This window comes from Hippocampus guttulatus, chromosome 14, assembly GCF_054856545.1.
Source record: "Hippocampus guttulatus isolate MCC_2025c chromosome 14, RoL_Hgut_1.0, whole genome shotgun sequence".
NCBI lineage: Eukaryota > Metazoa > Chordata > Actinopteri > Syngnathiformes > Syngnathidae > Hippocampus > Hippocampus guttulatus.
The window spans coordinates 14495607-14518955 of record NC_141274.1 but is presented as its reverse complement, the minus strand read 5'-3'; the positions used below and the strand labels follow the sequence as shown (position 1 = coordinate 14518955).

The 23349-nt window shown below is 41.9% G+C and overlaps 1 protein-coding gene across 3 annotated transcripts in view; it reads left to right on the top strand.

Annotated features, from left to right (window-relative positions):
• The window catches only part of LOC147195275 (collagen alpha-1(XI) chain-like), a 164993-nt gene that overhangs the window by 104805 nt on the left and 36839 nt on the right, over window positions 1–23349 (top strand). For 2 of the 3 annotated variants that reach the window (XM_086129704.1, XM_086129705.1), the window contains 6 exons: window positions 7538–7686; window positions 7760–8078; window positions 14004–14168; window positions 16224–16437; window positions 16570–16732; window positions 22316–22444. In XM_086129704.1, the coding sequence (XP_085985830.1) occupies window positions 7666–7686; window positions 7760–8078; window positions 14004–14168; window positions 16224–16437; window positions 16570–16732; window positions 22316–22444 (1011 nt within the window). In that variant the 5' untranslated portion in view covers window positions 7538–7665. Of the gene's footprint in view, window positions 1–7537; window positions 8079–14003; window positions 14169–16223; window positions 16438–16569; window positions 16733–22315; window positions 22445–23349 lie in introns of those variants that run through there. The other variant, XM_086129706.1, reaches the window with a different exon arrangement.

Here is a 23349-nt window from a genome sequence, read left to right as displayed (position 1 = left end):
TCCAAGCGTTGTCTTTCCGGTTTATTCCTTGTGAGAAAGAGGCATACAGAATGCAGAATATTCAGTTCCCCTGAACCCTAAGCCACATGGTGACCACAAAGGTGATTGTTTATGGTTAGGTGGAACAGGACATTCCAAAATAACCTCGGATAATGAGCCACATGCTCCTTCCCCAAAATCTGGCCGCATGCAGCAGCTTGTTCTAGTTTCACCGACATTTGAATCTCTTAGGATGTGCTAGGCGAGGAAATAACGAGAATGTGGACCTACAATTCCAAGATGTATATTTACCTTTAACTCTGAATGATATACAATTAGCCATATTGAGCCAACTTAAAGTGTCACCTTGACGGAACGCCCAAATGCGATATACTAGAAATGTTGTCTGTTCCCCCTCCAAAATGATTGAAACAGTGAAGCGTACTGGGTCAAGATTTTGATCCAATAATTGTTTAAAAAACAAATACCCAATACCAATACTTGACGAGTTAAAGCTACCAGGAAATGGGTTAGCAGTTTATCGGTATAGCTATGGTTAAAAATAATGCTGATTTGATTTCCAACATTTTCTAAGAAGAAAAAGCAACTTGCCCCACTCAGCGGTCACTACAAATGACTCGCTCGACCCAAAAAGTCCAACGTCAGCATTGCCACTGCCAATCTTTTCAAAGAATGTTTTATTCAATTGACTTTAACTTCAGCACACAAAATTCCCAAAAGCTTCAACCAAATAGTGCTCCCTTTTAAATTTTGGGTTTGACTCAGATGTCAATACCTGGAAATAAAAGCAGAATTTTGTTTTGTCCACGATTCATCTTTTGATGTCAAGGTTTTTGAGCATGACACCTGGAACTCGTGTTTCTGGAGTCCGGTTGAATTATAATAAAAAAAATTGGCTTAGGATATTGCCAGGCACTAAGCTTTGCTGCCGTTGCTGTCCTGAGCACATTTGGGAACGATGACCGCTCCTTTCAACCTCCATCTTTTTGGCTGCCGTTAACTCAAGTTTTTGCCACATGAAACCCGAGACACTCGAGCTTTACATTATCAAAGACCGCGCCACTTAGCCCGCTGTCAGGCCGAGCCTTTCATTACAGTCGGAACAAGTGAAACGACCGCCCTCTTCATCTGTAAAAATGTCACGTGTGATAGCTGAGGCCATTTTTTAACTGGCCCATTTTCAGCTGTCAGATGTCTTAACATTGTATAGCGCATTTATGAGCCCTAAAACACATTTCTGGTCTCCTTGAGGCTAATTTATGCTGCCCGTGCATACGAGTGTACTGTATTTGTAACCGGGTGTCCATTTTGCCACTGACCGCCGACTGAAAATGATATCATAGTGCCAAGGGGCTCAGGTAATCAATCACCAGTCATGACTCATCTGTTGTCTGGGTTTGGTCATGTGACGTTTGCAAGCTGACTCCTTCGGCACTGTGATGTCATTTTCAGTTGACAGCAAGTGACAAAATGGCTGTCGCCTCACCTGGATAAACGCAAGTGGGTTTTGTTGCTCTTCAACACACCGAAGCATAGCTGGAAGTGTCTGCTGTTCTTCATTTTTGTGAGGTTATGTGTGCTCATGCAAGACTTCATTTCAAGACAGAATCGTGTATGACTGTGTATGCTGCTGTCTGTTGAGATTATTGGAGGACATCAGATATAATATGACCAAAACTGTTCACTGCCTGATTTTCTATCTTCTTATGTGGGTCTGTCACAAAATTGTTTCAGTTAAAAAAAAAAAACCTTCTGTGGGCACCTCACCCATTTTTATTTTCAGTGTTACATGAACAGTGAATTTGCCAACGGATAACTTTAGCGTATAAAACCATAGACAAGGTCGTCCACCGCGTGTGGGTATAACCAGCAAGCTCGAACATCTGTCCGCTCCACCCAGTCGTTAGCCGACAACGCATCGACGAAGTTTGACTCGACTGGAACTCCAAGTCCTCTCTGAACTTCCCTGCGCTTCAGGTCAAAGTCGTAAAATAGCGTGGCGAGGAAATGTGCCCGATAAAATTCTGGGAGTTTACAGGCGCTTTGCATCAGCGCTAAATGCTTCAAGCTGACTGGCCTTGATGTCTTAGGGCGCGCTTGCACGACTCGACCTGCGTTTTCGCCCACTTGACACCTGAAGTTCGCTACACGATGCTTACGTGAGCGCTCTGATGCGTACTCAAATTCTGTACACTTCCCCTGACATGCTTGTGGGTCATCTACGCTTACTCATAACAACCAACAGTGTGCAAAATAGAAATAATCAGTACACTGAGAAATAATTCACATTCGAAACACTTTTGCTCATGCACGGACAAGAAATTATCCGTAGACTCAAAAAAACTAAAGTTAAAGGAAGTGCAATCCACAAAGCCCCAAAGTGTATATTTCATCATTTTTGCAATCGCTCTTCTGCTCTGTTAATAAAACCACCACCTTGTACCGTGGTGTTTTCAGATAGGAGTGACTCAACTAACGACATTTTCTAGATCCGAGCAGTCATTAGCCCGAGTTTTTTCCCTTTGTCTTGCGAGCAGAAACATGTGGGAGGTTGGAACGAATTAGTGGCATTTCCATTCATTTCATTGGGCAAAGATGATTTGAGATTCCAGTGCTTTGAGTTACGAGCACTGTCACAGAACAAATTAGACTCATACCTCAAGAGACAAAAAATATATATATATATATATATATATATATATATATATATATATATATATATATATATACACTGTATATATACAATACCTGTCTACAAACTCAAACAAAAAAAAAAATCCAGGGGACTTGATTGGGTAATTTCAGTAATGCGCATAGAGATGGCACAGTTCAAACGTTCAGAATGACTCCCCCAATAAAAATGTATGTCATTCCATTTTGGGAAGGCCGGTGGAACGTTGATTAAACATGTCTTCCTGTACAAGCGAAATCCACATGAAAATGTTATTTTCACAGCCGCTCTACGTATGTATTACGGCAGCGTAATTACACATTGTCAGCCGGGCGCATGTTGGCACCATATGCACCGCTTGTAATCACATGCCTCACAACTACAAAGAGTTGCCCCGCATGTCAAATCGTCCCGAAAATTAAAGAGCAGCCCAGAAAAAAGGACCTGAAGAAGAACTCTGTACATTTTTGTCAGGCGGGGGACTTCATTTTCAAAGGGGAAGCACAAAAATGTTTCATTCATTCTTTGAACAACATAACCGTTGGATTAAACTTAACATTTTGGGAATACGATCCCTTGGGAAAGTGCTTCGAAACTAGATGATGAGGAAAAAGCAAGTCCAACTTGACCAAGGATTCCCAAACTGTGTTGCCCTGAGAACAATGTGGGTTAAGCCACACACACACACACAAGGCATCATGGTAATGTTATGCTTAATCACGAAATATGCAGCCAAAAAAAAAATAGTTTTTATTTTTATTTTTTAAATGATAAACATTGAATGCGGTCTAATTGACCCCAAAGATAATAGGAGCGTTGTCATGATTTGGTTTGGGACCAACAGGTGGCACTGTAGGGCTCCCCCTGCAGTTGCACACCTGTTGGTCATTATGTAATTATTAGTTGTATAAAAGGACTCCTGCCCGAACACTCAGTGTCGGGTCATTGTTTGCTCTTTGCTACTGTCATGTTCGTTTGTTTGCTGTTGCTTTTTGCTGCTGTCATGTTTGTTTGTGGCTGTTGGTATGCTACGGTCATGTTTGTTTCAGTCATGTTTTGGTCATGTTTTTGTTATTGAGAGTTTTTGGTTTCTGCCATGGTTTTTGTTTGTTACTTTGGATTCGTTTTGTTTTCATGAGTTTGTTTTGGATTTAGTTTTCTGTGTTTTATCATTACACTTCTTCAAGTTCACCCTGCTCCTTCCTCCTTCCTCCTTCCTTGCCTGCTTTTTGGGGTCCACCACCACCTTGCAACGTGACAAGTGTGAAGTAAATTCAACACTTTTTTTCAGTGTACGTTTTTGTAAGGACAGTTCCAGTGGGGAGATGGAGAAAATATTTTCATTGCTCGTTTGACTTGACACTTTCATTAAATACATGCGGGGGAACAGAGGGAATCCGTTAAAAACGTCCAATTTGTCACAAAGTGGACTAAGAGGATTTTTGTTGGACTTTTCTTCTTCATTTTTCAAATAGCCTTCATTTTCTTGGCATGGATTTGAATTGTTTTGGGATTCTGCCCCTTTTTCCCCCCCCCATGAAGGTCCATTGTTTTGCATCCAGTGCATATTCCTTAAGACAATAGGCTGAGGCAACTGGTGTCCACAGTGGCCATTGCACACACACGCTTGGCGGACCTCCACCCTGTAAAATGGGGGTTTGCTTGTGCGTCCGACAGGAGCCAAGCCTCTCTGAATGCCGCTGTCTGATTGGCTCTGAAATCTCTCCTCAGAGAAGCCAATAACAAAGGCTCCTGAAAGTGGGTTGCGCTACACTCCCGTCCATTTTATCAGCACGCCGATGCCTTGGTTTTTTTTTTTTTGGTTTTGTGTTTGTTTTTAACACTGTGCCATAAAGTACCTGTTTGTGCCACAAATGGTACCGTTTGGAGAAATGACTGTGTTTGCGAGCTCTAAACTGCCATGCGGTGGGCGGTTTTAAAAAAAGAAGCCCTTGATTAGGGCGAGGGAGAAAACTTAGGCTTTGGCTTTTAGTGTATCCAGTCAGTGACGTGACTTGTAAGAAAAGGTTTGGCTGAATCAAGTGTTGCTACATGCTAACATTAGCTAGATGGGATGCCAAATAGGCTTGATACTTTTCCATATCGGACATATCCATGTATTTTCAGACATTTTTAAAAGCGCTTGTCCTCTTTGGGGGTCACGGTTGGAGCTGGAGTCGAGCCCATCTGACTTTGGAGCAAGAACCAGGGTACACGGTGGATGAAGTCAAACTCTTGACTGAAACCTGGCAGAGAATGCAATTTACCTGCAAAAGAGGAGACTTGAGCGGAGTGAACCCACAAAACAATCCGTCCCTCGATCCGTTGACCAAAATAAAGAAAAGTATGATAGAAAGTGGACGGATGGTTTGAGTTCCGAGTCTCCCTTTTAATTGATAAAATTAAAATTCTCTCTTGGGTTTAATTCTGGGGATTGACTTGACAAGTCTGAAAAGTCTTTCTTTGCTTACACCTGATGTCTTCTTGTTCTGGTACTTAAGGGAGCGCTTGATTTATGAGGGGCTTCCATTCCTACAGCAGTGAGCTAACCCAGTAGCCAAGTGGTTCACACGTTTGCTTCCCAGTTTTGAGGTTTGGGGTTTGGGTTCCCGGCATTTGCATGCCCCCCCCCTCCCCCCGAGCTTATATGAGTTGTCTCCAGTTTCTGCAAATTCCTCCCACATTCCAAAAATCAGTCAAATCTAGTGTGCCTGAAGAAAAAGAAACAAACTAGGATTAGAAAAAAAAAAACAGTTGCAAAGATCTGTTAAATCTGTCAATATTTCATGAATACTCTTTGAACATCAAGTCTGATTTTGTAGGCGTGGCCATCTTGGAAATGGGAGTTGGCCGAGTGTTGCACTGATGAATCAAGAAATCCTGAATGCCAAATTTGAACCCAGACCTTGATTTCAACGAGCATTCATCTGAAAGATAAGCATTTCCCCAATTGATTTCTCAACTTGACATGAAAAAAAAAGACAAACAACGTTAGCCCGCACTAAGTCTCGAAGTTTGGTAAATGTTTCTGGGGTGTTCAACTTTCAACTTGACTTCCACTCCAGGGTTTCCAGTTGGCACCGATGTTTTTTTTTTTAATGCTTGATAATGCAAACCATTAACAATTTAGCATTCCTCCGGGATGTTTATAGCTTTTAAGAGCTGAAAGCGGTATTGTTTGATTAGTGACAAGCACTCCACTTAGCGGCCTCATGCCGGCCTCTATGGCTTCCACCTGTGCTTCCATTTTGTCTTCCAGGTTTTTTTCTGCTGTTTTTTTATCCACTAATTATTATCAGGCCTGAGGTCTGCAAGAGGAAACTGTCAAGTCTGGAAAACATTTGGATTTTTGGCTACCGGGTGCTAGATTTGTTTAGTTTATTTTTTTTCCTCCTATGAAAGCAGTGGCCCGTATAAGGAAGCTGTTAAAACTCCATTTTGAAATGTCTACAATAACAACTCCGCCCCATTTCTCCTTCATTTGCATTTCTGGTCAGCTGACATGTCCTCCATTTTGTTTCATTTCGAGTGGACTAGCGGCAATTTGAATGCCTAAAGTTAGCGAGTCTAAAAGCTATTTTCATCCCCAGCGGCAGCTTACTTTCACACTCTGAGATACTCGCAGATGTACAAAGAGTGTGTCACCTATTTGGCCAGACATTTCCGTGCTCGACAGAACTTTATAGTCCGACCATGCTAGTAGATGAGCTCATCGAAAGTCCTCTATAAATAGGCCAATTGGGAGATGAGACGGCAAAACCATCCATCCATCCATTTTCCGAACCGCTTAATCCTCACTAGGGTCGCGGGGGTGCTGGAGCCTATCCCAGCCGTCTTTGGGCAGTAGGCGGGGGACACCCTGAACCGGTTGCCAGCCAATCGCAGGGCACACAGAGACGAACAACCAAGCGCGCACACACACTCACACCTAGGGACAATTTAGTGTGTTCAATCAGCCTGCCATGCATGTTTTTGGAACGTGGGAGGAAACGGGAGTACCCGGAGAAAACCCACGCAGGCCTGGGGAGAACATGCAAAACTCCACACAGGGAGCTGGAATCGCACTGTGAAGTCGACGTGCTAACCACTGGACTACCGGGCCCGCCCACGCCAAAACCAACAAACGCAAAAACATGTGATTATCCATTAGTCGCCTTTAAACTTTAAACGATGCGGATTAGTATGTCGGCGTGTCGTCTCGCCGACTAATCGATTTAGCTGCAAGCAGTGAGTTCCCTTTCCTGTTCCAAGGTTGTTATCATATTTTCCATAAATCATTGATCCAATACATCACTATTCTTTTCCGGTTGTATTGTTATCATCAAACGTTTGTATTTTCAACTATGCCAAATGTCGCAGTTAGTTCGGTTCTATGGTTATCATCACACTTTTCATCATCAATGATACTTTACATCGCAGAAAGTTGTATTTCCTGTCATCACCTATCGTTGCCCTTTTAGCAATTGATGCCATATGACACAGAGTTCCATTCCCTGCTCTATGGTTATCATCACACTTTTTATCTCGAGTGATCCCACAGGTCACAGTCGCTTCCTTTTCCATCTCTATGGATATCACTACCCCTTAATCTTTGACTATCCTATGTTTTAGTCATTTATCTTTCCATTTCTATGGTTATCATCACACTTTTGCCATCAATGACCCAATATGTCGCAACCAGTTCCCGTTCCTCTTCTATAGCTTTTTTCTCCCTCGATCACTTGACTGTTCTGTGAAGTCAAGCTCGATTATGCCGAGATTTGCCAGTTTCACGTGATGATGCTTTCAACTCTTTGAAGTTTTATTCGATTTTTTTTTTAAACAGAATAGTTGAACACCACTTTTTTTCCCTTCGCTTTTTGGAAGGTCTTGATGTGATTCGGGAGGAGTTGCACCTGAAGCCATTGATGCTCTGCTAAAGATGATGGAGGTGAAGGGAGGACCAAAGGGAGGTGTAAGGGGGCGTGGAAAGAACTTTCCAGAGTGGTGATTTGATGAACGGATGCTTTTCCTCTGTGAGTATCCTCCTCATTGGTCTTCGTCCAACCCTTCTCAAGGAGCCGACTGCATGTTTTTTTTTCATGACAGCGCTCCACCATCAGTGTGCTGCTGCACTTGAAGAAAGGGGGAAGCCGGTCTGAAGCTTCTCGTCAGGCCGCCACAGTCATCGTCACTCCTCCCCCACATGGAGCTGTAATAGTGCGAGCACACACACTTTTTCAGGGGGATTTATTTGAATTGAACTTTCTCAATTTACCCACCAAAGTTCGTGCACTAGCCGCGCGGGCGATCACCATGGAGACGCAAAGGCGGCCCGCCAGGTGGAGGACGAAAAGGTGGCTGCGGTGGTCCACGCTCGCCGCTGTCGTGGTCGTTATAATTCTACAAACTGCCGCTGTCAGAGCAGGTAAGAAGCCTTTTTTTAAATGCTAATTAGGCCTTCCAACCTTCCTAATCAGAGGATTTTTTTTCGCGTCAGATTTGATAAAATGACATCTATGGATGACTTCTCGTCTTGATTGCTGGTTCCGCGAGCTCTTGCACCTTGCATTGGCAGCTTTTGTTGAGTTGAACTTGTGTGCCTTTTACGCACAGTTAAACCTTCCGTAAACTCCTTTCACGAGACGTCTCGCGTCACGTTCGACTTGCAAGTGATTGGAGGGTTCGAGCTAGCACACGCGCACCCCATGATCCCGCATTTGTTCATTTGTTAGGTGTGGTTCGCTAAGGTGAGCGATGGATTTTGGACTGATTTTGCGTCCTTTTGCTCGCACTCATCGTGCTCGCTGTGTGCACTTGCTTTATTCTCATTCCTCTCGGTCATAAAACTGCTACTTGTGTTACGGGGCAGCTCCGTTACTCCAGTGTTATGTTACGCACGACTTTTACGCACGGGATAATGAGAAACAGAGACTTGAAATAATACGGCAATCAACGCGTTTCTCGTTACTCTGGAAATAAACAAACATTATTACCAAAAATAAATAAATAACGTGTTTAAATCTTTTTATAGTGATGAAATCTGAGACATGGATATCTTTTCCATCGCTCTAATATTATCCAAGCCATCCCCCAAAAGCCACCCACGAAACACACACACGCACACACACACACACACACACAAAACAAAAAAAAAATGGTGGGGCGTTGATGGAAAAGGGGGGGAGGGCGGGGGGGGGGGGGGGAAATTCGACTATTTTGACTGGTTTAAAAGCACATATGTGGGTCACATTAACGTCGAGCTTTGAAGGATAGTGGTGGGAGAGCCAAAGAGACATCCATACTGTGCAGGCTCTAGCCAGGAATTAAAAAAAAAAAGCCACACATGCGTCTGCTGGCTTTGTAAGATTCATGCTTTCAAATATTTGTTCTTTTGGCCTCATTTCAAAGCCAAAAGACATGGACATTTCTGAGGAGAAGCCTTTGGTTGGCCTTCATGGGTCCTGCAATAGGGGAATTTTGATTTAAGTCGACCAAGAATCAAACCCATCAGCAACAAAAATAGTCAGCAGCAGTGTATTTGGAAAGTGCATGAACATAAAAAGTCAAATATCCAGATGACAGTCGCAAACTGTGCATGAATAGATGTTTTATATATTGTTGCTGTCTTGTGAAAAACACGTCAAATTTTTTTTTTTTTTACAATTTTTACCTGAATGGGCATGTTTTTTTCACAGGACAGCGACGATAACCGGAAGTGAATGTGGAAAGCAGCAAGGATAGTCAGCAGCATTGTATGCGCCCAAAAAACTACATTTATTGTTCCTTTCTGTATGAATGGCAAATGGTACACCAATGACTAGATACTCTGTTTCCAGCAGTGAATAAGAACCGCAGCAAGGTTAGTCAGTCGCATTGCATGCGACAAATAAATAGATGCCATTTATATAGAATAGTCGGCAGCATCGCGTTACCAGAATCTATGGACATATCGCGAAATAATCACTTAATGAATGCCAGTAAGTATATGAATGTCAAACTGTTAAATAGCTATCACATATACAGAAGTGGATGTGACTAGCAACAAGAATAGTCAGCAGCGTTGTATGAAGCCAAATAACGCTCTATGGATGAGTGAAACTCTTCATTCACATGACTAGATGGTGCAGTCAATATGTAGATGTGAACAGCAGTCGGAATAGTCAGCAGCATTGTATGTAACAAAAAAACCCCCCCGTATTTGTTGAAAAATATAATTATGAGTGGCAAATGTATGAGTGAACAGCAGCAAGGAGAGTCGGCAGTATTGTGGAGCCACAATAGTCATGTACCCTACATCAATGGAAAACGGCATATGAATAAATACTTTCTATGCAGTATGATACAGAAGTCAGTGTGAGCGGCAGCATTGTAGGTAGTAAAAAAACAAAATGTTTCAAAACTGTACATGAGGCGGTCGATGATACTATTCAGAAGTTGACGTGAACCTCCTCAACAATAGTTTGCATCTTATTGTGTAATCATGTAAGGCTTTCCTGTGCCACCATGATTGAGATGCAAGCTCACCATAATTGCACGATGTGCACACACAAAAATTGGCAGGGTCTCTGAGGGGGCGGGCTTTAATTGCTGTCATTGCTGCCAGACCTCGTTAGAGAGTCTCTTGTCAAAGGGAGAGAAAAAAAAACTCCCCGGGAGAAGATTCCGTCGTAATCACAGCTCAATTCCACATCAAACCCAGTAGTCATGGATGGAATTTTTCCCCTCCATGTCTGCCGTGTTCCCTTGAAATGATTTGAGCGAGATCTTTCTTCCTTTAGCTTCGTGTCTCTGCACGCACCTTAGGCAGGTAATCACATTTATTTTTTCTCTCCCCTCACTTTTTCCCCCCCAGTGGAGCTTGTTAACACGGCAGACATGCGGCTGCTGACACACGTTGACAAATGAGCTGCCTTGATGGCTCGCAAACACTGCATTAAAGCAATCGCGGTCATTAGTTGATTATCTCTCGAGTTGGAGCTCGGGTGGCTGGAATGCTGGATCGGGACAGTGTGCCGTGCGGTGGGAAGAAGAAAAGCGAATGGAGGAAAGTGAAGAGTGGGAATGGAGGGGGTGGGGGAGCTGGCGGCTAGATGGGCGGGTGTCCTAAGCAATGGGCCACATCTGGAATATATGAGGCCTCGAGGTATGCAGTAATGCACAAAAGGTATTCCCAAATTCTCAGAGAAGAAGCAGTAGCTCGGCACAGTCTTTCAACAGAGACTTTTTTTTTTTAACATATGATTATGGTCCCTTTTGATCACACTATTGATGTGACATTTATATCCCCCTCCACCCTTGATTGATTGACAGAAAAAAAATCTCCATGCATAAAGAAAATGGAAAAACAGTCCCTGAAGGGGTTTATAAGTGAATTATTTAGTGTTTTGTAACTAGATCAGTAAAACATAATAAATGTGGCGGTAGCCTAAACACCCCTAATGACATGTGTTATAAATGCCTCATTGTTTATAAAGTGTTTATAACATCAATATCAATTGTCTTATAAAGAGTTATTTTCAGTATTAGGTGATGACTCACAATCAGGTACATGCAAGCTACTGTCACACATACGTCAATCCAGTAAAGCCTTTTGTTTCTTCTGTATAGAGTAGTAGCAAAGTAGTTCACAGCCACTTAATGTTCAGAGTTTGGCCGCAAACTGGTTACGAAGCTCTGTATACGGCATTAGACAAGAAGTTAAAAAGTGCTTTATTAATTGACTAGTTTACACTTCATGAATCATTAACAAACCAGTTAAGCATTATTAAGGTAAATAACGATTTTAAAAAAGTATTGACAGCTACAAAATGCTTTATAACCGAAGTACTTAATAACGACATTGTGAATCAATAATCCATCCATTCTCAGAACCGCTGGAGTCTATCCCACCAGTTTTTTTGGGGCAGGAGGCGGGGTGCGCCCTGAACCGGTTCCCAGCCAATCACAGGGTGAATCATTCAAGTAGTTAATAAGCACTTTTTAAATCATTTGAAAACTAGTTCAGAACCAATTCATCAAACAGTAATAAACTAATCACTTCATAAAGCATTAAGAAACTAGATGATAACACTTTCAACCATTACAAAAACTCATGATAAGGTATGAACAATTTTGTTAATAACCCTTTTTCAAGTATTGATGATTAATTTTAATCGTAATAAACTTGCTGAATACAACTTTATAAATCATCAATAAAAAGCAATTAATAACACAGAAATAAATCAAAGTCAAGATGAACAAGCCACTGACCACTTTGTAAAGCATTCCTAAACTGGTTAATAACCACGTTGTGAATCATTAATATACGTGTTTGACTACTTGTTAAGTCATTAAAAACGAGTGTGTTACCACTTCATAAAGCATTAATAAACAAGTTGATAACCACTTTTTAAACAAGGACCTATGCCTCGCAAAGTTTGCTCAAAGAAGGAGAAGTAGGAGAGAAAGTTGGGGGCCATCTGAGTTTAGTCTTGAGTATGTTTTACTAAAGGGGGGTGAGTGGTGCACAGGGAGTGGTGCCAGGCCCATAATGGCTTCAGCATGTGGACTTCAAGCTCCAGCAGAAGCCCCACCACCACTCGGCACCTCCCCGCAGCCATCCCAACCAAGCAGGCAGCCACCCATACAGGAACCGCACAATCAGCACTTCCCTTGCTTCACGTGCCATGATCCATTTGTTTGCTGAATTTGCTGTCTCATTTCGCCACTTGAGTTCCAATATTACTGCTCCTCCCCGCCAAATAGCGCAAATTGTATTTGGGAAGTACTGTTAGCTCGAGTCAGTGAGCAGGAGTGTACTATGATCATTCTGAAGCGGGGATGGTGGGGTTTGAGAGGGTGGCACTGCTGTGAAGAGAAAATGCACCGTTTCACCCCCAACCCAAACATATTTGTATGATACCGAGCAGGCTACTTCCTGGTTCATACCGTTAGCAATAGCAGGGAGGAACAGTGTCATCATGTCTCATGTGGCACCAACAGAAAAATAAATTGCGCCAGGAAAAGTATTTTTTGTAAGTTTGCTAGTATGCTAGCTCGCAGGCGACTTGCTAAATTAAATTGCAGATGAAACAAACAGAAGGAGAATAATAATAATAGAAAGATATGTCGCAAGCTGCAATTGCAAACTACTCATTGTTAAGAACTTCATACAACCAGTCCGTGGGCTACCCCTGGCTTATAGGCTACGAGCTAGTTTGCGGATAATAACCGAGGAGAAAACAATGAGAAAACTGCTGTGGGCCAATGTTGTTGTTTTGTCATTTTCTCACATAGTTTCATGTTGCACTTTTTCTGACATTCGTCAGACATGATCAAAGCAGTCCAAGCATGCAGTAGAACAAAAGGGCCAAATTGCACGTTCAAACATTTTTTGGTTTGTTATGCAAAGTGACCTCAAACAAGACTTCCAGGGCACAAGCGCAATCAGTCGGCCTCATTTCCCCTCTTCTCATCGCTGCGATAAGTAATCACGTGACAGGAAATGGACACAAAACGGGGATTTGCTTTAGGAATGCAGTGTGTATTATTGAGGGAGGGGGCCAGACACAAGAAAAGAGGCAGTTGGCCAGCGTTAAATAGTTGGGATGGTTAACCAAGCAGCAACAAGGGAGCCTTAAAAAACCTGCAAATATTCTCGAAATAATATGAAGGCGTTGGAGTACTATTATTCCATGTTTTCACGGGACCTTTTGGCACCTCTCTTTCAGATGAGGGTTTAACACCATCTGTGGGCGTGTGTCTGTTCTAAGTTAGCTCATGAGGGGGTGCTTGATAGGTCTTGAATGTCAGAATTTGAAGAGGTTTTGGATTTCTTGTCAAAGTACCTTCTCATCTTAAAAATATGATATAAATCAATTTTTTAAAAACACATTTCGTGAGCAAAATACGTGACTTTTTTTCTCCATGAAATAAGACTTTTTATCTTGGTAAAAATGTAACTTTATCTTTATATACAGTATATATATATATTTTTTAAATTTTTTTTCTTAAAAACTCATGAAAATCATATGACATTCTCTCAAAGGAAAATATACAATTTTGACGATGTGTATGAAGTGTAGTCGATTCAAATGTTTTGTTTCTCTGGTTATCATGTATGGAAGGAATGACAGAAAAAGAAAGCAAAATATAACTTTTTTATGTTAAAAAACTAAAACTGAAATATTGATCTTATCTTTTCAGTTGTTGTGCATTTTCTTGAGAAAATACATGTATATTTCCAGAAAAAAATACTTTTGTGTAAAATTACAACTGCTTTCTCAAAAAAACACAACTTTGTTTTCGCAGTTTATGTTTTTCTCACTGAACTGAAGTAAATTGCAACTTCTCTTCTCTTCTGCCATCACAGCCGAGCCAGTGGACGTCCTGAAGGCTTTGGACTTCAAGAGCTCACCGCAAGGCGTCAAGAAAACGCCCGGCTTCTGCACAATGCGCCGAGGCTCCAAACCCGATATTGCTTACCGAGTGAGCAAGAACGCTCAGATCAGCAGTCCGACCAAGCAGCTCTTCCCAGGTAAATGTCATCTTCTTGGGAACCAACACTTGCATTGTCCAAAGATTTTCCATCGCGGGCAGATGCAAAACATTGTCAAAAAAATGATGAGGGGGAGATCCCCTTCCATTTTTTAATGTCCTAAAGACGCAAACAATTTCCAATGTCGCAGGCTTTACCTCGACAAGAGGTGTCCAAACCTTTTCCATCAGGCGTCGGGTAAATATTGAGGAACGTGGTGGATCACTCTATTCTTGCAGCATTTGGTTATAAAAATTCCAATTTCAGACATGTCCAAAGGTTTTCCATCAGGTGCCGGATGCAGAGAAATTGAAAGATGTGGCGGTTCATTGTTTTTGTTTTTTCATTTGAGATTTCATGCACCCTGATAAGGTGTCCGCTGGAGTAACCGCTGTCCCTGAAAGGGTTATAAAAAGAGACTATGGGGAAATACAGTATATTGGTGGCTTGAGGCTCGTCAGTAAAAATTCATAAATAAACCGATTCACATTAAAAGCCGCAGAGTTCAAAGAATGGGGGGTGGGGTAGTGTCTTATAAACGGGAAAATACTGTATAGTAATCGTTGGTGAAAATATGCTCAAAAAAAGTAGCCCAAACCTTTCCACCATTGTGCCAAATGTAGAAATATTGAAGGATAAGGCAAGTCAACTAAAATGCTTAGAACAAGGGGTCATAATAAAATTGTCCTTTTTTGGATTAGCCATGAAAAAGGAAAAACGAGGGAACATGTGTTCAGTTGTATTTCTGTTGAGAACACAAAATGGCCCCTGATAGGAAAAAGCTTTCCCAGAAGCTCTAAATCAACATCTTCCACTGTTTAATCATCACACAAACAAAGAGCAACACCCGCTTTGTGTTACCCAATCATGTGTGCGAAAGTGGCGAAGCACTACTTAGTTAAGTACAATGTAAACTGCCAGCGTCAATACAGTGTGCCCCCTTCTCAAATTTAATTGCTGCCAGCCTCCACTTTGCTGCAGTCGGCAGACAGTCAAAGACTGTCTGGCACTTTTTTTCCCCTTTTTTTTTATTAGACACAGGCTGCCATGACGCATCATGGGTCAAGGGTGGGTAGCCTGTAGAGCGTGGACCGTGTGAGTCGTTGTCTGCGTGAAGTGAGGGCACCTCACTAAATCAGAAAGGAATAAAAGAATCCTTCGAAAGTCATTGCGGTGGACGTAATGAACACTTTGTCTCGCTGAGGCCGTCTGGATGCTTTGGTTTAATGTGGAAAGAGAAAGACACATGGCGAAGGCAAGAGTTCTCGTCCTTCACACTGAGCTGACTTGTCACATGCAGCCTTCACACTAAGCTCATCTACTTTATTTTAATCTTCATACTAAGTCAAACACAGGTCTTTTGCACTCTTTTACCATTTATGCTGAAGTAAATGCGACACAATGAGCCTTCACTTCAGCTAAACTCAACTTGTTTAGCCTCCATGCAAAGCTTTTCTACTTTCATACTAAACTCAAATCTTTTAGCCTACACTTAAAGAATAACTTCACAGGTTTAGCCTTCACACTAAAGTCGATCTAGATATTTTCGGCTTCATGCTAAGATAAACTCTGCATTTCATACTTCCATACCACTATTTAAGCTTTCTTGCTAGGTGAAAATTGACACTTTTAGCCTTCAAATTTTTTTCGGGAATTCTGTGAGTCACAGGATGATTATTATAATTTTTTTTTTAAACCACGGTCCGCGACTGGGACAGGATTTTTTTTTCTGCGGGAATGGGATGGGATGGGAGTGAAAAACCTCAGCTTGTCACTCTCTAATGCTAAGCTAACATCAACTATTTTAGCCTTCACACAAAGCTAAATCCAGAGAGAGTCAATGCTTTTTTCCCCTCATCCTCAACTAAAGTTGACACGTCCTGCCCTCATCCAAAATTAAAATTGACACTTTCTGTCCTGCATTCATGCTAATCAAAAATCGTGTTACTTATTATCATAATAATGCAATTATATTGAGCTGGCCAACCTCGCAAGGTAGCTGTTGTATTTAATGTTGTGTCATCTAATGAAATGTCACTGGGTGCCCTTTTCCAGGTGGAGTTTTCCCAGAAGACTTCTCCATCATGTTCACTGTCAAGCCCAAATCAGGCCTACAGTCCTTCCTGCTGTCCATGTACAACCAGCAGGGCATCCAGCAGCTGGGCGTGGAGGTGGGCCGCTCGCCCATCTTCCTGTACGAGGACCAGCACGGAAAACCGGCCCCTGAGGAATACCCCCTGTTCCGCTCTATCAACCTGGCCGACGGCAAGTGAGTGATCAGTGACCGCTTTCTTCACACGGTCTTCTCCATCAGCATATTAGGATTGAAGCTCCCGTTTCAGGGGATTTCAGTCATTTCCAGAGTTGGCATGTGAATAATTGCCTGTGTGTTGGTCATTAGGTGGCATCGTGTGGCCATCAGTGTGGAGAAGAAGAGCGTCACCATGATTGTGGACTGTAAGAGAAAGGTGAAGAAGACGCTAGCCAGGGGAGAGGGGGCAGCCATTAACACGGAAGGCATCACAGTCTTCGGCACCAGGATCCTGGACGAGCAAGTCTTCGAGGTTAGCCACTTGCCATTTTGGAATCCCTGTTTGAACCCCTTGTTTTCTCCGTTCTTGCGGTGGAACATTTTAGAGGTGCTTAATGCGTCAAGGCAACGAGATTGATTTGATTGTAAAGCTGGTCGAGGAAAGATGTTTTTGGCCAAGTTACTGTTTTTCCATGTATGCTTTTGTGCTAAGCTAAGCTCAACACTAGCAGCCTTCATGCTACTCCTGCCAAGCTAAACTCAACACTATCCATAACTAAACATGTCATGCTAATTTAAAGTCAACACTTCTAACATTCTACGCCAAACATGAGACTTGATGGAATGTTGCCGGACTCGTACGAATGCATCTTCCTGACCCACCTGCATTCAAAACTCAACTCATGAGTTCAACTCAATATATGTTTAGCCTTCATGCTACCCATACCCAACTCTTAACCTTAACGCTAAGAAAGAGACTACACTTACTAGCTCAACACTCAAGTCAACTCTTTCAGATTTCACGTTAATCTAAACCAAGCTATTATAGCCTTCACGGTAAACTCCAGTCGACATGTTCGGCCTTCGTGCTCAGCTAAATCCAACTCCTTTAGCCTTTAGGTTAAGCGAAAGTTGTTAAATTTAGCTTCCGTACTAAGCTAAACACAGATTTTAATTTTTTTAGCCTTTGTGCAAACATAAATGCAGATCTTGTTGAATTCATGCTAAGCTAAATGCTGATCTTTTACTAATCTAGGTAATATATACCCAAGTCTTTTAAATTTAACGCTAAAATAAACTGAACACATTTAGCTTTTACAGTAAGATGCGCTGAATATATTTCAGCCTTCATGCTTTTGTGCTTAACTCATCTCAGCATTTTCAACTTTCAAGCTAATTCCAACTGTTTTAGCTTTCCTGGTAAATCTGAATTTAGCACTTTGAGCCGTAATGCTTGGTTAAACTCATTTTCTAGAGCATTTACACCAAGTTCAACTCTTTCATATTTCAAAGGAAGTTAAATTCACGCTAAACTATATTTGTTTCTTTTCGCCTACTCTGTACTCAGTCAAATGTAGCAAAGTCAAGCAGGTTGTGACCTGAATGGAAAATGTGACTTTGACGCTTTAATTTGTGGCTAAAGTGAGGCAGCCGTGGTTAAATGTCCTGACAGTGTTGATAAGGAAATACGGCATGGTTACATGGGGCCATAAAAAGCCGTGGTTGTGAATTAGTTTCATGAGGGAAAGAACGCCAGACTGGAAGCCACACTGAAGATTGTAATTAAGGTGGTTATGAGTTGAGGGGAGACGAGTTAACAACAACACTTTCTCCAACTCTTCACTATTTATAACATGCTTGAGATTATTTTTTTCTTAAATCACCTCATGCTAAATTAAGTCCAAAACTCTCAGCCGTGCTAAATTCATACTACATTCAACTCTTATAGTCCTCAAGCCAACCAAATTCAACACATTTTAACCTTCATGCTAAGCTAAATTCAACATTTTATGTCTTCATTTTGAACTACAATTTTTAGCATTCACTCAAAGCTAGAAAAAGTAAATAAACTATTTTATCCTTTCTGCTATGCTACCTGCAACTCATTTGGCCTTCCAGCTAAGTTAAGCAGACGTTGAGGTGTTTTTCATCAGACGCTATAAAGACATTGAAACACATGTTAGCCTGTGTTATAATTGCTTCCTGCTTAATGGCCGATTACTAACATCCGGTGTTGTTGTATTTTCATTATTGTAGCATATGTTCACATAATACGAGCCGTATGTATTTTGACTTCAGTTTTTGTTGTGATTGTACTTCAGTCATCCGCCTTTGACACCTTTGGAACGTAACCGGCTGTACTGAAAAGTTGCATATGTTCATGCTCAGAAAATACAGACCCAGCCACGGGAAATAATGAAAAGTGAATTCGTCCTTTGAGCTTTAAATAATTCGGCAATGTAAAACAACCTACAAGTACAGGCCTTGGTTTGAAATGGTTCGAAAAACATTTCCAATTGTAATTTAAGTGTGAAGAGAAGTTAGCGGCTGTACAGTTAAACACAGTACAAGTCATATTAAGCTTTTCATGCTTTAAAAAGCGTTCACAGACACAAAATACGTTCACCTTCGAATTCTGATTGTCGTGATTCTTTTGTCTTTCATCTTTATCCGAAAGTAAAACTCAGCCTGACCAATGCCGATGTCAGACTCCACAAATGTAGCCCAATTTTGAGCTGACAGACGTGTCGCAGATGTGATGTCTTGATGCATCGTAGCCCGCTTAGTGTGATATACTCAATGATTGGTCATCTGCCGTCTTGGATGCTTCACGACGAAAGTCTGTCAGATCAGAATTTTTATTCGTCTTGCCGCAGGGTGTAACATGTCCTACGTCATCCTTTGATTGGTTCTTTGGTATTCAATAAAAAGACAATGGCCTCCTACTTTAGCCTACTGCTGGGTGGCAGATGCAGGAGTCTTGCAAGTGCAAGAAGCTGGAGTAATGTTCAGCATGTGCTCACATTCCACAGCTGGTAGACACATATCCTCGCCCAGCAGGTTTATCAATTCTACCGCTTCTGTGCTCCCATTTTTTTATGTTTAATACAGATGGTGCTGTTCCAATTAATTGTGTGTGAGCTCCGCTAATTGTACCGACTTTGGGATGAGATTAGCACAAAGGCTTCACGAAATTGAATTTCGTATGAATGAAGGAAATGTATTGTTTAGCCCACAATAAAAAAAAAAACGGTTCAATTTAGCTTCAATTTAGCTAATTGTGAAGGCCAAAAGCGTTTAGTTTAGCATGAAAGTTAAAAGAATTGAGTTTCATATGAAGACAAGAAGTGTTGTGTTGAGAGGACAGCATGATTGCAGCAGGTGCTGAGTTTACCGTAGCATAAAAGCAAGAAGTGCTGAACTTGGCTTAGCTTGAATCTCAACGAACCATTAGCTACAACTCAAGTCGAGTTTAGCACTATGATTACATTCCATTGTACCTACTGTGATGCGATCCCACCCGCCCTTTTCGCATCAAAGCACCATTGCTCATCTCACTCGACGTCTTCAGCCTTCGCCCGCTGCTACTAAAAGTCTGTAGAATCTGGAGAGTGTTAGGCACTCTTCCCTCGGCTAATTGTTGTCCTTGTGCATTTTTTTTTCCAAATTCCATTTGCGTGTGTTGTTCCACTTCCACAGCTCCGCCTGTGTCAGTGCAATAAGACAATAAGAAATAAAGCAAGAGAGTTGCTCATACGGAGGAGGAATAAGCAGCTGGATGGTGTGTCACGTCCTGACCTGGACACACGCACATGTGGGCTATGATTGGTGTCAAGGGCAGTCCAGAGTGATGTCATCAGGGTGAGAGAGAGAGAGAGTAGAGAGACAGTCTGCCCCTGTTGATGTTGCAATACTTTTCCTTTAGTTTGTGCCAGAGTACAGCTATCACCATACACAAGTATCATTTTTCCATTCTTACAAGTGTAAAATTAAATGAAATGTTGTTATTGAGACATAAAAACAATAAAACGCTTCATCTTGAAATGGCACTCATCTCATCTCAGTTTGTTGCATTTAGTTCAACAGTTAGGCTAAAATGGTTGATTTGAAGTTAACTTGAAGGCTGAATGTGTCAGAGTGTAGGCCAGGGGTCACCGCAGGCATCCGGTAGCCCCCAAGGACCTCGTGAGTAGCCCATAGGCCTGTTTTAACAAAAGCTCACCAGTGATGGGACATTGTCATTTCCATAACCTTTTGTACTAATCGGTACCCAGGAAGTAATTTCCAAAAAGGTTGATGGCCCCTCGTGTCGTCGAAGAGTTCGTTCAGTTTTGCATGTAGTTGGAAATGCTGAATTTAGGTTTGTGCGTGTCATTGGGGTGACATAGCTCAGTGTTAGAGTGGTTAGCCTGCTAACTCAGAAGTTGTGGGTTCAAATCCACAGCCATTGTGACCATGGCAAAGTGTTGTTGAGCAAGATACGGAAGCCCCAGTTGATCCTAATGCTGCGTCATCAGTAGGCCGGTGAGAAATCAGCGAGAAGCGCTTTGAGTGCCTTGGAGGTGGAAACACAAGTGAAAGACCGTTTCCGCTTTGTTTGGTTGTCATGTAATGAGACGCGGTGGTTTTGTGCTGCCGTCCAGAACAATCCAAATCAAAGATTTATCCATTAATTTATTTTGCAAGTTGCTAAAGTGGCTCATTTTCATTTGAGTTGAAGGCGGAACGTGTTCAGCGTTGCTTTGCAAGTCGGCGAAAATAGTTGAAATCGATCCCACAGCCAAATGTGTCATGTTCATCTTCGTATGAATGCATCAAGTTCATTTTGGCTGAAACGCTTCATTGTAACTTAGTTTGACTGGTAGGTTGTGTTGAGTCTAGCTTAGCAGGAAGGGGATGTTGTGACATGTCCTTCTCCGTTGAATCTCGTGAGCGTCTCCGTAGTGCCGACATTTTAACATAAACATCCCACAGCGCAGAATTAATAAACGGAGAATGGAGGATGTGGAGCGGATATCAACAAGTTCATGCGCACTAATACTAACAAAGGCAAGACAAACAGACAAATAAATCACCATGTTGCTCGGCTTGTTGTTGCTTCTTCGCGTCCTTCGTGACAACGCTGTCTCGACGTACGAAAGAATGCGTCGCAACTTGTCTGTCGCACAAGTGTAAAAAAACAAGTAAACCGCTGTGAATAGAGCAACTTTTACGGCAATATGTTTTGAACTTGCCCTTCACTTTGATGACATGGAAGCATATTGCACTGAGCAAAAAGAGGGCAGAAATAAGTGGAGCGCTTTTCGAGTTTATTGGACGGTCGTCATAACACTGCTTCGCCATCCATGCTCAAGTAAAAGCACACCTGCGGAGTTCATCCATGATGACTGAGCTGCCGTCTTGCAGGCTTTAGTTGCCAAATGCTGCCTTCCAAATGTGTACGCAAATCTCTTTGGAATTTATTTCAAGAAATTTGTGACTTTAGAAATCTTTATTTGTATTTATTTATTTATTTATTCCTTTGCTGATTGGCTAGATAGAAGTCGGAGGCTTCCACAACATTCCTAGTCAGGCATGTTGGCTCAGGTTGAGGTTATATGATATGAAAAAAAAATCAAAAATAAATCTTTTCAAACAATGTTGCAGTGTTATCGCGATTGATTTCAACTATTCCAATTTGCTGATTGACTAGAAACGATCACATTCTTCAACTTTCCTTAGAGGGAGGCATGTTGGCTGTCGGCAAGGGTTAGCGGTGCAGATGTAATTTCCTTTTCCAAAAGCTCATGAAAACCAGACGTCCGTAAGATAACTACAGACCTTGGTTATTTATCTGCCGTGCACGGGGACTGGCGGCTTCTCTTGCGGCAGATGCTACAATAGGTTGCAGATTTGCCTCGAGCCTTGATTCACGACCTTTTTATATCAGGAGGATTACGGCCTATCGGGCTCGACCAGATCCTGCTTGTTGTGTTTTTACTGTCACCTTTTATGACGGCCGGGCTGCGTTACTCAAGAAGAAGGCGCAAACGGCTTGCACGGAAACACTCCATTTGTGTCTAAAAATGGCTTCTTTTTTTTGAAACTGATGTTGTTTGTCTTTGTCATGGTCTAGGGTGACATCCAGCAGCTGCTGATCGTGGCAGACCCCCGGGCCGCCTATGACTACTGTGAACATTACAGTCCCGACTGTGAAACCCCCAACCACAGGGACACCCCCCAAGCCCAGGAACCTGAGGAAGAGGTTAGTCGAAAAGGGAATGCATGGAAAGTTTGACATAATTCACCTATAAAATTTGGCAAATATTATCTGTACATCTTTAAAAAAATATATATATATATATACTAATCATAACATTCATTCAAGAGTGCAATAAAAGATTCTTTCATTACGCGTAAGACTAACTTTTTTATTATTGCCTACAATCTTTTGTCTCTGGTTTATGTTACCAACTATAGTTTTTTCCCCTTTATAATTATGCAAAAATATTCTGAAAATTGTTCTCAATTTATTTATTGGCTTGGAGCAATGTGTGTGGTGTCCATTTTGGCTCAGGTTTGTTTGCGGCTGTTCAAACCTACACAAAAATAATTTTAAAATTACTAAATTAAACAAGCGTATTTTTCTAGATTATTTTTAGACATCTGCACTTTCTATTCTGCCTTAAAATGAAGCGTGGGGCATCCAAAGTGACCAAAATAGGATTCCTTGCCTATCAAAAAATTTGTTCATTTTTTTGTGCGTGTTACTTCTCCAATATGAGTCACTACCGTCAGCTGATATTTTCCGTCAACTAACCGATGAGCTCATGTTGGAAAATTTCCCCCCTTTTTTTTTCCTTGCCGCAGAGGTCAACCCGAGCCCCGTTTTTGCAGTGGCCCCGTGATTTATATCACTAACGAGTACAGCAGGCTTTGCTACCCAAAATCCAAACTTTTTTCCTTTTCATCCCATTGCAGCAAGACTCCCAATACCTGGAAACGTTTTTTTTTCTTTTTCTTTTTTCTTAATGCCGGGTTCAAGTGTGGAAGAAGTGGCTGGAAAATGTTGCTTCATCATCATCAAGTTAACTCTGGTGGAGGCTGTCAAGCGGAGAGACAGAGGGAGGAGGAGGGAGGGGGGGGGGAGATGCTTTATTCGCTGTCGAC